At 39.7% G+C, this 13,729-nt stretch overlaps 2 protein-coding genes across 3 annotated transcripts; one reads left to right on the top strand and one right to left on the bottom strand.

Annotated features, from left to right (window-relative positions):
• The first annotated feature begins 674 nt into the window (after positions 1 to 674).
• LOC135485543 (ubiquitin-ribosomal protein eS31 fusion protein) lies at positions 675 to 2,571 on the top strand. The gene is made up of 5 exons (XM_064767660.1): positions 675 to 757; positions 1,353 to 1,408; positions 1,634 to 1,688; positions 1,933 to 2,150; positions 2,373 to 2,571. The coding sequence occupies exons 2-5, from the start codon at positions 1,361 to 1,363 to the stop codon at positions 2,520 to 2,522; spliced, it is 471 nt and encodes a 156-aa protein (XP_064623730.1). The 5' UTR covers positions 675 to 757; positions 1,353 to 1,360; the 3' UTR covers positions 2,523 to 2,571.
• A 728-nt stretch (positions 2,572 to 3,299) lies between these two features.
• On the bottom strand, positions 3,300 to 13,348 carry LOC135485542 (hapless 2-like). Of its 2 annotated transcripts, XM_064767658.1 has the most exons (20): positions 13,074 to 13,348; positions 12,652 to 12,792; positions 12,348 to 12,494; positions 11,920 to 12,068; positions 11,505 to 11,670; positions 11,081 to 11,209; positions 10,460 to 10,590; positions 10,144 to 10,186; positions 9,616 to 9,800; positions 9,228 to 9,478; positions 8,785 to 8,882; positions 8,312 to 8,471; positions 7,854 to 8,013; positions 7,557 to 7,707; positions 7,324 to 7,428; positions 7,077 to 7,170; positions 6,231 to 6,890; positions 5,764 to 5,876; positions 4,262 to 4,348; positions 3,300 to 3,966 (listed from the first exon to the last, which is right to left on the bottom strand). In XM_064767658.1, exons 1-20 carry the CDS (start codon positions 13,281 to 13,283, stop codon positions 3,748 to 3,750), a joined length of 3,399 nt encoding a protein of 1,132 aa, XP_064623728.1. In that variant the 5' UTR covers positions 13,284 to 13,348; the 3' UTR covers positions 3,300 to 3,747. The 2 variants fall into 2 exon arrangements, with proteins under 2 accessions (XP_064623728.1, XP_064623729.1); XM_064767659.1 differs by lacking the exon at positions 12,652 to 12,792.
• Positions 13,349 to 13,729: the final 381 nt, after the last annotated feature.

Below are 13,729 nucleotides of genomic sequence, written 5' to 3'. Positions count from 1 at the left end.
TATTACTAAATTTGCCAACGTCTCTGAAAAAAAAACATGCGAAGATTTACACAATGTATCTGCATCATCTCTTCAACACATCATCATAGTAATATACTGAATCAAAGCTCCTGTTGAGATGCTCTATTTCTGATGAATTTAGAGAAAAAGAAAAGTTGCACTTTTTTTGAAACGCCCTGTATAGAAGCCACATACACATGTACAAAATGTACACAACATGGACATGTAGCAATGATGTACACAAAAATGTACACCTGTATTGTACGGTGCCGGTTCCTAATGTCAACCGCCACACAAAAAGACTGCATACAAAAAATATGGGTACCTAAACCAGATGATTTGGTAGTAATCTGTTTTGCAAGAGACACAGCTTTACTCCAGTTGGCATCTGCACGACATTTATCGATCTCAGTCTCCAGACGAGTGAGTTTTGATTTGTGATGGGCCTGGTGAGGCGATCGCAAATTTGCCATTTTGACAATATTGACATATGTGAAACCCTCTACACTATTCATCATAAAAAAGTAATATTCGTCTGCTATACTCGAATAATAATCAGCTTTAGACACATTATTACAAATTTTCAAAATATTTTTCATCATTAGTTATTCACTATTTATAATGGTGCAATTTTTCTATCTAAAATACATGGAATATCTCACAAATTTTAGAGGCTGAAACTCCATGTATTTCGTTCATGGGAACCCTCTTCCGGAAGGCCTCTCAAATCGTGTCCGCCGCAGTTGAGCGTTTAGTGGTAATTATGTACTATGAAAAACAATGAGAAAACTAAGCAAATGATGAATATTTTTTGAATAAAGACGATTTTGATAATCCTTGATAATCAGTAAATGGTCCCATGTAGCCAGATTTGATATTCATTGATCCTTTCGCCTTTCTTTTCAAACTTTTGTGGAGGGATTTCGTGTAGGCGATTCCTATGGTTCCGCTGTGCATTTACACTACTGCACTGCACTGCACTGATCAATGGCAATGCTTGCCTCTTTACATCATACAGTACACCTACTCGACATGTACTAGGCCTAACATACGCTATGATTATCATAGCAGTAGCTAGCTAGGTAACTCCAGCCGTGGGACTTTCTGGGACAGCGGAGCAACTGCGGAATACCGGGACACTGCTAAATGATAGGAATGTGTACAAAATATACAGAGGGACTGAGTGTACATAATGTACAGAACCGAGCTACTACTGTCCTGGCTATTCTGCAGTTGAGTTGGGCCGGGACAGCAGCATGAGGATGTCCTTTATTTATTTCAAAGGATTTTTGAATTTAGTGATGTTCCTTTAATCCTTAACTAAGTCTCGCCCTAAACATTTTGTCTTGCAGGCGGCAAAATGCAGATCTTTGTGAAGACACTAACGGGCAAGACTATCACCCTTGAGGTAAGATCACTGATCAAGTTGGGGTTAAAATTGCTAAGAATTGAGCAGTGCTCAACATATTGGTAGCTGTGTTTGATCTAACCATACACTTCAGTGCTATGATTATGATAGGCTATGGTTCAGATCTCCTAACAATATCAGATGAGTCTCTTTTGGGATACTTACTATCTTGTCTATTTCGAAATGATTTGTGTGTGGCAATGTACTTAAACTTTAATTTTGCAGGTGGAAGCCAGTGACACTATCGAAAATGTCAAGGCCAAAATCCAAGATAAGGAAGGTATGTGTATGAAATTGACCTTCGAGGAAAGTGGGAACTTCTTCCTTCTCCATATGCCTGTTATAAACCTCTATAGTAAAAAATAAACAAAACACATGTTATGAATGGAAGGGTGGTTGCTGTGCTTTAGGTGATCCCAGGCTTCTATCAATTTGATTGAGGCGAATTCGATTGGCGCACAGGCGTCTTGCTAAGTTGGCGAAAAAAATTATGTTTATCACCATTGAATTCTTCTTCATTTCAGGCATTCCACCAGATCAGCAGCGTCTGATCTTCGCCGGCAAACAGCTGGAAGATGGACGAACCCTCTCTGACTACAACATCCAGAAGGAATCCACACTCCATCTTGTGCTGCGTCTCCGTGGTGGTGCCAAAAAGCGTAAGAAGAAGAATTACACCACTCCAAAGAAGAACAAGCATAAGAAGAAGAAGGTCAAGCTCGCTGTTCTCAAATACTACAAGGTATGTTGCAAACATGAGGTCTGGTGTCTGGTCTTCCTCCATACATACCATCTACAAATGAAAAGAACAAAAATTATAATCCAGCTGAGACGTCCTTTGTGGCCAGTGGTCAATTCCATGGGATGAAAATTGATTCCCCTCTTGCTTGGTTCCGTATCTGAGGCATGTCCTTTGAAAACCCTTGGTGAAGAAAGTCTAATGTTGATTCAATTCCTTTTTCAGGTTGACGAAAATGGCAAGATTTCCCGACTTCGCCGTGAATGTCCTAATGAAGACTGCGGTGCTGGTGTTTTCATGGCATCACACTTTGATAGACAGTACTGTGGAAAGTGTTGTCTAACATACGTCTACAACAAGCCCGAGGACAAGTAAAGACTGTAAAAATAATGTAAATTAATAATAAAAAAATGAGGAAATCTAATATGATTGTTTGTTTTTTGTGTGGTTGGTTGTCTTTGTTGTCTGTTGTCTCTGGACCCTTTTCCAGAGGAGGAAGGCAGTGGGACATCGACTGCTTTGTTGACTTCGCTCCATGTCCCCATCACTTGTGTCTTATGGGGATGTCTTGCATCCAAGGTGGAGCATGGCATTGTAAAATTGTTTTGCCGAGAGGCTAGGGACAGATGTCCTGGCACTCTGCAAAGCAGTATATTTTTCTGTGTCGCACCATTTCTTGTAGGCTTCAGTGGTGATTGCACACTGTCAATGGTACAACTTTCCAGTCATAACTTCTGGCTGTATCAGTACTTTTACAAAAGTACATGCAGAGAAAGACCATCACCTAAGTCTTCCCAGACCAGAAATCTGACCAACTCCATAGAGCTCACATTAACCCCAAATCCGAGTGACGTCTCAAAATTTTTGAACATGTATAGTATAAAAAAAACTCCAATTTACCAGCACACCCATCTTTTTCATTCAGAGACAACTAGCATGTTGATCCAACAACAGTGCAGCCGCCAGCTTAATTTTTACCAAGTGGTCCCGATTTAGTTCTCCAATCAACTCGAGCACAACTGTCCAGATATATCAAATGGGATATCCATTATTGAATAAAATCACCTGCTCTAATTTACTTCCGTGCAATTCCCATTGTGTAAATGATGCAAGAAAAGATGTGATTATAAGAATGAACAATTTATTGAGTCAACATTTTTACATTATTTGCAAAATCAACATGCATCAGGCAGAAGTGAATAAAAATACTTGAAAAACATCTATTATCAAATTTGACATGCATACATGTACATAAAAAGGAATCGATGTCCTGACAGCATTATTGCACACACTGACATGAAATAAATGGTAAAATAATAGCATTTTCATAGCTATTCACAAACACAAAAAATATTTGGCAGTGAAATTAGTAAAAGTAAAGCTGGCTCTCAATAACTTTTTGAAAACCCTTGTCTCAGGAATAAACAGACATGTACCCCTTAGAGCAAATACATGTACATGTAGTTATATTATCAATCACTAACTTCAGTCAAACGTAAAAAATCCTGAAAGTTTCTAGTATTGTCATACTAGTACAATACATATATGTACATGTAGTACCAAGTATATATTGCCCAAATATGGCCAAAGTCAGTCTCTTTCAGTGATCTGTGAAGAACATGGAATGAGATGATGGGTTCTCTATACTTCCTCCAGAATCTGAATCGTTGATGAGGACTTTATTAAGGCACGGGTGCATCGGGAATAACGTGATAACCTGGAGACATTCCTCGGCCGACATCACACGCCTGAAATCATCGCTGTTCAACACGCGTGGTTCGTCCAGCTCCACACGTCTTCCACCTTCATTTGAGTATACCTGATGAAAAGATGGTTAAATTTGTCACAAAAAGTTATCTGTTACAAGTCGGGTTCTGTCTTCATTTCAATCTGGCACTCGGTACAGTGAATGGGCCAGCTGTCATCAATGGAATGTGAAACAAATCCAGCTCCATGTTTACTGCTACTTGACCCCGCTCGATATTTATTAGGTCCTTTATTCAGAGCATTCCCATTTTAATAGCCTTAACTTAAAGCAACTTGGCAACCTTCCATTCTGTCCATGCTGAAACAATGCTGGTTAGCTTTGACAAGGATGACAATTAGATCCTCACCTGAACATTGTGTATATCCAAGTCAAATACAAATGCACCACCTTGAACATGAATGCAGCCACACATACTGTATACTTTCCCAAGTCCCTGTAGAATGAAAAAATGGCCAGGGCCATTGTGCTCACCTCATGTGGAGGAAAGATGGATAAAGAGCATGGTATTGTGTCATGTAGTGTTAGGTTTGATGTAGGTCCAAGCAATTACAATTTCCCCAAAATGGCCAATTTACAGTACATTCGACCTCTGTGACCTTGAAAAGTAGGTCAAATCAAAGAAGACCCGGGTGACACATTGAATGGTTGTTAGAATTAGATGTACCTATGATATAAAATTGGTGCCAATCGGGCAAGTCATTACTAGGAATAATGGCATTTTGAAGAATTTAGGATTTGGCCCCCTCCCTGGAGGCCAAACGGCAAATCAGATCGGACCAAACTTCGGTACCTGAGATCACCTGACCAAGGGGTACATGTGTACTTAATTTGTGATCAATAGTCATTGCAGTTAAGAAATGTGCCATCGTTACGGCCTGACGGCGAATTTACGCCATTTGACCTCTGTGACCTTGACAAGAAGGTCAAATTAAAAACCTGTGTGACATATACTGAATGGTGGTTAGATGTACCCATGATATCAAATTGGTGGCAATCGGGCAAGAAGTTAAGGAATAATCACATTTTTAAGGTTTTTGGATTTTGCCCCCTGGTGGTCAAGTGGTGAATCATATTGGACCAAACTTCGGTCCCTGAGATCACCTGACTAAGGGGTAAATGTGTACCAAATTTGGTATCAATAGTCATTGCAGTTTAGAAACGTGCCATCGTTACATCCTAACGGCCAATTTACACCATTTGACCTCTGTGACCTTGAAAAGGAGGTCAAATCAAAAACCCGGAGGATATATGATGCACCTTTGCTAGAAGTACCTACCATATTTTTTTCAAAATTTCCCGACTACTATTAAGGGAGATATTGCATATTTTCACTTTTAACGTTTGGCCCCCTGGTGGCCAAACCATGAAATGAATCGGACCGAAACTTGGTCTCCAAGGTGTCATTACATAAGGGTACATGTGTACCAAGTTTCAACTCAATAGCTCTAACAGTTACGAAACGTGCCCTGCTAACGGACGACGGACGACGACGACGACGACGACGACGACGACGACGACGACGACGACGACGACGGACGACGGACGCCACGGTATGGGATAAGCTCACCTCTGCTAAGAGGTGAGCTAAAAAGAATTGAGTACTTGGTGGTAAAACAAAGCATCTTGAAGATAACGAAATATGAAACAAATGAAGGACCACTTGTATCAGCCAATGTATCATGTAATTGCATCATCTGTTTATCCGTTAAGGGGACTCTAAGGACAACATCACAATCAGGTTCTGGACAACAGCATGCTAATGCTAGCCAAATATGCCAGATACAGTCTCTTTAGCATGATATCAGAAATGGATAAAGTTGATAATATACATGTACATTGTAGACTTACAGCTAGTCTGTCATCTGCCTTGTTGAAGTTGTAATACACTCGTTTGCCAGATCTAGCCAACTTAAGAACTTCATCATAGGCTGTGCTTTTACCACTGATGCTCAGCTTGGAACCTGTAGAAGATAATTGTCATCAATAAATAGCTTTTTCAGTGCCCTTAGTCATAAAACTATGAATCAGACCTGGCTGATTTTCGCTGGCAAATAGTACCTTAACTGATAATTGCTGTCAATTTAACCAAATATCAAAAGAAAATCACCAAACAGTCTCAGTCTCCGAAGTATTTACCTCGTCTTGATGGACAGACAGATGCTGAAGAAAACTACATCACACCTCAATCATTCTGGTGACAAAGGGGTATAAATTGTTGGTGCATACATGTACATGGACACTGCACTGCAGCAAGAGAACATATTGCTAATTTTGAGGCAGACCTTTGAATAAAATAATATTAGATTCCTACTTACTCCGGTTACTACTCACTGCAGCACTAGGTGAAGTTGTTCCAGCTGATTGTATGGAGCCTTGATCTGCACTACCAAGAGGTGATGAACTTTCGGATGAACTGGCTTTCTTAAAAATTAAGGAGCTTATTCTTGACCTAACAGAACCTCGGATAGTCCGCTGAGAGAAAGGTATTGAATATTTCCGGGCAGATCCTGGATATTCATCTGAGCCACCAGCTGAAGGTTGTTGAGACGACTGACCGGATTCATTCAATCCTTCCAAATCTTGAATGCTTCGATCCTGTTTCCCTTTAGTGCTTTTTGATGATGACCTTGAAAGAGTCTTCAATGTGTCAGCTGACCCACTTTTAACTCTGTCTGTATCGTCACTATTTCGATCCAGTTTCCTTTCCTTGCTCTTTGATGATCTCGACGATGTCTTCGAAGAGCGACCTGATCCTACATGTAAGTTTCTTTCTGAACCTCTACTATCCTTGCGTTTTTGAGATGTCTTTGAATGTTTCCTGGAGGAATGGGCAGAGCTGATCTGTATGTCCGAGTCTTCAGTGATCTCACTCAGCTGCAGCTCAGGGACAGATGTTTTCTTTTGATGTGAGCCCTTCCTTTTCGACCTCCGCCTCTTCAGGGTGTCTCCACTATATATTTCCTCTTCAGAATCCTCTGTAAATGTAAAATAAATCCCATCTGCCGTGAATTTCTGCAACCCAAATTTTCAGTAGACATACACATATGGCATGGTTTTTATCTCCATCTCAATTTCATCTTATTGTTTGACTAAAAACAGTGACTTCTGCCCCCCCCCCCCCCTCCCACTGGCTACATCCATGAATGTATGTGATAACTTACGTGAGAACAGTTCTTCATGGTTGGTGGTGTTACTGCCATGATAATGGGGAGCATGTCCTGCATTAAGATATTCCTGGCTGTCTTGAGATGTCTTCTGTATAAAAAAAGAGAAAATTCATGGTGATAATATTCTCAACAAACAAATTGGCTCAAGCAAATGCTGAAATTTATATTCAATGTGTCTATATATAAAACAATGAAGGCCTTCAAGGGCCACAACTTGGGAGGGTTCTTGATTCACTCAGACCTTTTCAACTTTCATCATGACTGGGGTGAACACATTCTCATAGATCGGATCTTCTTCCTCCTCTTGGCTCTCTTCATCAACTGAGGGCAATTCTGGACGGAACTTCTGTAAATGAGAAAATACCTGGCAATTAAGGTTGCAATAGGGGTCAAATTGGTGGTCTCCACGTGACTTGTGATACCGATGTGCAGTTAAGACAACTGTGTAATTCACGACAGTGGCAACTTTCTTACCTTGGGCTGATAATCTGCTTTCTTTTGGTCCGGATTCCCCTGGAAAGTTTTCAATAAGCAGTAGTGGACCCCGAAGAATGGTATGTAGAAGAAGAACACTACGTTTATGAAGAATTCCGTGGTGAGGCCCATTCTTTGCACTGCTTGGCCGCTAAAATATTGAGAGGATCAGAGGAAGAAACAGTAATGAGAAGTTTATCAGAATGGCAAAATGAAGGGTTTTAGACATAGTCTATTGATTAGGTGGAAAATGGTCTGAACATTGATAATCATATTTGCCCAGGAGAGGATGCTTACCTTACTGGATGTACTGGAGTTCCCTCGTCATTGTAGACAACTGTCATCCCCCATAGCTCCTTTTCATGATACCTGGGCAGACGCTTATTGGTGGTGAAGAGAGAAAGACCAAGATGGCTAATGGCCGGCCACACTATCCCCAGAAGACCTTTGCAAATTCCTTCAAAACGAATGATAAATCGGCTCGTCATACTTGAAAAAAACCTAAATTTTAACAAGGCACTTGAAGATGTACAGATCATAGAGGTCATTAGTTTACTTTGCTGGATTATGCCCAAGAGCATAACGATGTGAACTTCCACATTTTCAATGAGCTTCAAATCAGTACAGAAATGCTTGAATTTATAAACGTGAACCGTGGGATTGTAGATTAAAAGCTTGAGCCTTTTGTCGAAAATTTGAAATGATTGAGATTTCAAAAGCTTTGCCAAAATGAAAACATGTTGATCAACACTTACCCAGAAGAAATAGTAGAAAACAAGTGACAATGAAAACCAGAGCCACTTGGTAGCCAACATGAGGAGAATGAAACATGAGATTGGGAGCCAAACCACGGAATCCAGCAACATGGTATTCTTCTTGAGACATTGGCCGGCACACTAGGTCACTTGACAGACACTGAAAAAAATTGGTTGGTATTAGTGCAATGGTCATCGCAGGTGCCTGCAGCAAAAAACAGGTGATTGCTGCAACTTGCTGCAATGGTGATTGCAAGCAACAAAACTCTTGCTTGCACCGGTCATTGCAAGAGCACAGTGATTCTGGCTTTCGCTCTTGTTTTACAAAGACAGAAAAAAGTAACTCAAGCCAAAAACTGTAAGGCTGGTATTGAAAAAAACCAGTTACAGTAAGCGTCTGCCTTAAATCTGAACTGTGAGGTGCTTGTGGAGCAGAAACTATCGCCGATTCTGAATGTAGGAACATAACTTACTTCACAATGGCAATGTGCCTCACAAATACATCTTTCCCCAAGTCGGAATTGGACCTCTCTTGCAGCAACTAGACTGTCTGCTTCATTTAATAGTTCAACTAAAAGAATGATAAAACACATGTGTAACAGGAATAGGAAAATCATCTCTGGGTACATGTATGTTGCCCAAAGCTACCATCATGACAAGTTTTGGCGATCCAGCCCTAGCGGTTATGAAACCTGCTCTGCTAATGGACGATACCAAAGGACGAAAAAGTATTGTATAAACTCCTCACAGGTGAGTTAAAATGCCAAGCTGAACTTTCAACACTCAGGATCACTACATTGCAATGGAGACACATCTCCTTCCTCTGTTTAGACGTGGATACGACCGTGTATTAAACAAGAAACCCATTGCACCCAATTTTCAAAAGAATGACCACAGGTTATCTGCGATGGCTTACCTATGCAAGATGCAGTCTCAGTTTCTTTATCGGGCGGATTCCCCTCAACGGTCATAACATACTGCTTCGATTCATGAGGTTCAATTTTCCTGGCATTGACTTCCTTCTCTACTGCTGTGGCATTTTCGCACTTGACTAGACTGGTGTGGAAGACAGCACTCACCCAACCTCTGTTCAAGACATTTGCAAAGACCTGCTGTTGGTTGGCACAGCTGGGCCCAAAATATACTTCAGAGATTTGTGCATTTATACTGAAATGAGAAAATTTTTCTTCATGGCCTACTTTTATAGTGCAAGTGCAAGACAATTTGATCTCAGACTTGAGATGAAGTGTAAAATGTAAGTTCTTGATAGCGCTTTAACTGCACCATGAACGTTTTGTACTTACCCTTCGTGCATTGGCACGAGTCTGTCAGCATTAATCTCAAAATAGAGAATACTCTGGTGAGGTTGAGTAACCTTGACTACAAGTTTCTCCTCTCCAGTCTGCATGTTCCTTAGAACAGGATTTGTTGGCAGCTTTGCAAAATTTGAGAGGAAATATTTGCCTTTTCGACCTGCATTGTAATTTTGCTGCAAAGACAAACAAATCCAAAAATTGGTCAAGAAATACTACTACTAAAACAGAAGGGAAACGATATGCATGTAAGGCAAGAGTTAAACATTGGAGGTGTGATGGTGCCAAGATGATTCTTTATTAGGCTGGGGTTGCTATGACTTAATGTTGTAGAAAATATGCAATTTCTAGAGCCTGATGTGACAATTGTCTCCTGGTTTCTTGAACAAAAACCTCATAAGCTTCACCATATTTGAAATGAAGATGCTTACATCTTCCATTATTAGTATTCTATTCAGAGTACATAGAGAAATCGCTGTCATCTGACACAACAACAAATGAATTACTGTCTTCACTTACCACATCCTCAAGCCAATAATACATGGGTTGCTTGTCCAAACAACTGAAAGCACACACAAGAAAGACTTATATTCAATACAAATTCAAACAACATCGAGGTTGCAGGTATCACTGTCAGTTTCATTTCATAAAACTTACACAATTTTTTTCACTCTTTTACAAAAGAAGTGAAATTTTAACAAGTTTTTCCTCTCCATCTCTTTTAGTACCGGTATTCATAGTCATTCAAGGTCAAACATCAAAGTCAAAGCAGAATTGCCAAATTTTCATTGACATCATATTCTGCCAGCATTAGAGGAAGATTAACTCTATTTACCTTTGGGCTGGACAGGTGCACTTGTCTGCTTGATTAACAAATGCTTCATACGACACGCCAGCTTTGTTACAAGTTTTTCCTGTCATATCTATCATATCATGATCAAGAAGAAGATAGCGTGATGGTCCCTCCTGAAAGCATACGTTTGTAAATGATTCTTTACTATGAGTTTACTCTACCTGTGGCAACCAAGTAGCACCAATAATTTTGTCAATTGCATCCCTTTGCTGCACCCACCCACTTTTGAGGTGAAATATTGAAGAAAACGTGGCAACATTACAAGTAGCAAGTTTTGCATATCATAAAATGAATATTGAAGTGTTGATTAATTCAGGTTTCTCATACGAACATTCTTTGTCTCGTCCTATTCTTTATTCTAATTACGCTAACCTCGATGCCAAGACACAGCAGAATGCCATTGCCAGACACCAGTGCACATCCTACAAGACCGTTCCATATACCAGGATTTACGACTGAAATTCTGGCCTGCAGACACCGATGTTGAGGAAAATCTGGAGGGAACACAGCAAAACCTCGATACGAAGAGCCACTTCAACTTCGCGACAGGACTGAAGATGATATTGTACTGGTAGGCTAGATGCAGAGGAAAAAGAAACTGACCTTGATCTGTAGGGGCATAATATTCTCCATTAGGACCGGATTCAGCCTTGGAATTAGCAATCGTTTATGAGTATGATTGATTAAGTTTTCCTTGGCCCCCAAGGAACAATCCGTGTAGGTAGCCGAAATCTGGAACAGACAATCAAAATTTTCATGAGTGCTGATGATCACCCCAACAAAATACTCATTCTCACTGTCAACCCCAGAGCTATAATAAATGCAAGAACAAATTTACCAGACAACAAATATAATAAACATATCTGTCAATCTTTTTTAATCGCCAAAAGATCTAAAATTGCCATGCAACTCATATTTCAAGTCCTGCAATATATTTACACTATTTTAGGACTTGAAACGTTGGATTTCATGATTATTGAGCCTAAAATCATTTCCCTTCCCTCCGTGAACAAACCAACGAACTTACCATTCCATTGTTTGTTGATACAGAGTGCGATTCTGGACTCAACAATATCTCGTTTTCACCACCAATAAACAACCAAGAATGCTGCTCCTTTTCTTTGTTGACAACATAAGCTGTGACGTGTATGATGTGCTCTAGACGTGGAGTGTCAAACTCGTTTACAGAATACCTGCAAGACACATCAGAAAACGACTTCTCTATACTTTGTCCAATGTAGGATACAGTAACAATCTTTCAAATCAAGATACTAGTAAAGATAACAAAGATGACAGATACTGCTAATGTATGAATAATTTTGCCTGATACTGACATGTACTTTCACTCATTCTCATTCTCACTGTCAGAATTATGTAATACATATCAAAGACTTGGTCTTTTTGATATGACTCAATGTAAGATAAAGTGAGCATATTCTTACCAGACAGGATCAAATTTGAGACAATGAGCACTTGAGTGATATGTGTCTTTTTCAGTATCACCTGCCGTTTTATTGGTACAATCCTGTCCTCCTCTCAAGTGATACCGGCCGGTTTGTTGTGCATCTTTTAAACATGGACAGCAGAATCCCTGCCAAAAGAAGGAAGAGTTTGATGTAGGTGTGCTCCATGCTCCACAAGAGCCAGGCTCAAGACAACCCAGCCCCAAAAAGTATCTTTTGAAGCACGAAACTTGGTCTGACCCTGAATTGGAAATCATTTGACAATCTATCAAGAGAGTCTATCAACTCGAGCCCTGCAAGGGGAATCTGCCAGTGACTCAATCTATTTGAATATTATTACTAAGATTACTGCAGTAAAATGTACAATCTGATATGAACATTAAACCAAGCAAAGTTAATTTCCTCACCTTCTGCTTCAGAACAACTTCCTCCTCAGGACTCACACCCACAATTGCATACCCACATAGACGAGGCAAAGAAAACTTATCACAGCCAACAAAGTCATCCGTATTATCTTTTGTAACAAAGACTTCATATGCCTTGTTGTTGACAAGCTGGAATACAATGACTACATATTATATATGACTAATCTTTACTTAAACATTGTTTAAATCATTGAAAAGATTTTTATTACCATTTATATCAAACAAACTTCATCTGCTTACAGAACAATTTCTTAATGATCGATAATAGAACTATTGGAAAACTTACTCCTATCTTATGAAACGGATAAACAAAGGAAACCTGTTCCTGTCTGATCTGTAGCACCACAGCATTATAAAGACGGACATCCTTGCCCGATTTTTTGTCAAAGGCTTTGTCAATTTTCAAGTACTCAGTTGTGTTGTCAGTCTGCAAATAAATAACACATGTGATTGCGCATAGACCAGCATCTCATGGCATAAGAATTTATTAGATTTCCCTTTCCACTACTTGCAATTATTGAAAGGAACATGAGTACTGGAAACCACAAAATGTTTTTAGCTAGTCTAACTTGTGATTTTGTGAATAGCATCATTGCAGGGCCGGCTGCCAAAGCCCGGAGGTCTCCTAAAAATGTGTGTTTATCATTGCAGATTTGTACCATTTGGTGTTCTGCCCATTAATGGCATTAAACTTGGGTGAAAATTTACCTGTCCTGCATTCAATATTTTCAGTGATAATTGTAGTTTGTATTGACAGTCTTCAACAAACACATCTGGATTCACCTTCTCCTCACAGAAACCGATTTCAGCAACCACATCAATTTGAGGTTTTTTGGTAGATATCAGCGTAATGGTGATAGACAAAAACAGGAATATTTTGATCCAGAATTTGAATTTGATGACTTTGATCTCCATCATTTGGATCAGTCATTTGTGGAAATAAACCGACTTCATATCAAGGTAGCCTAGTATTTGGTGCTTGAGAATGCCTGAAGCAAAAAAAAACAGTGGATTAGATTTTAGGGCTAACCAGGCACCAGCATTTTGGCTAGACTTGATATCCTATTCCTAAAGCGATTAGGACTCTTTCATTCAAATCAAAGTGAATGTCAATTTCACTTACAGCAAGCTGGCTGATATTGGGCGAGTCCATGGCATACAGATATTCTCCGATTCAGACACTGATAGTGATATACTGACAGAGTGACACAGAGATCTATTAATATTGCTATTGCTTCTCACCAAAGAGTTTCAAATAAGACTCCCAACTTCTAAGAGAGGTAAGTCATTCAACATACGACCGGTACGTCATGTGGACATGACATGAAGATGAACTACTAAAACTGTTCAATTAATCAATAATG

This window comes from Lineus longissimus, chromosome 3 (genome assembly GCF_910592395.1).
Source record: "Lineus longissimus chromosome 3, tnLinLong1.2, whole genome shotgun sequence".
NCBI classification, from domain to species: Eukaryota; Metazoa; Nemertea; class Pilidiophora; order Heteronemertea; family Lineidae; genus Lineus; species Lineus longissimus.
This window is presented reverse-complemented; position numbering and strand designations above follow the sequence as displayed.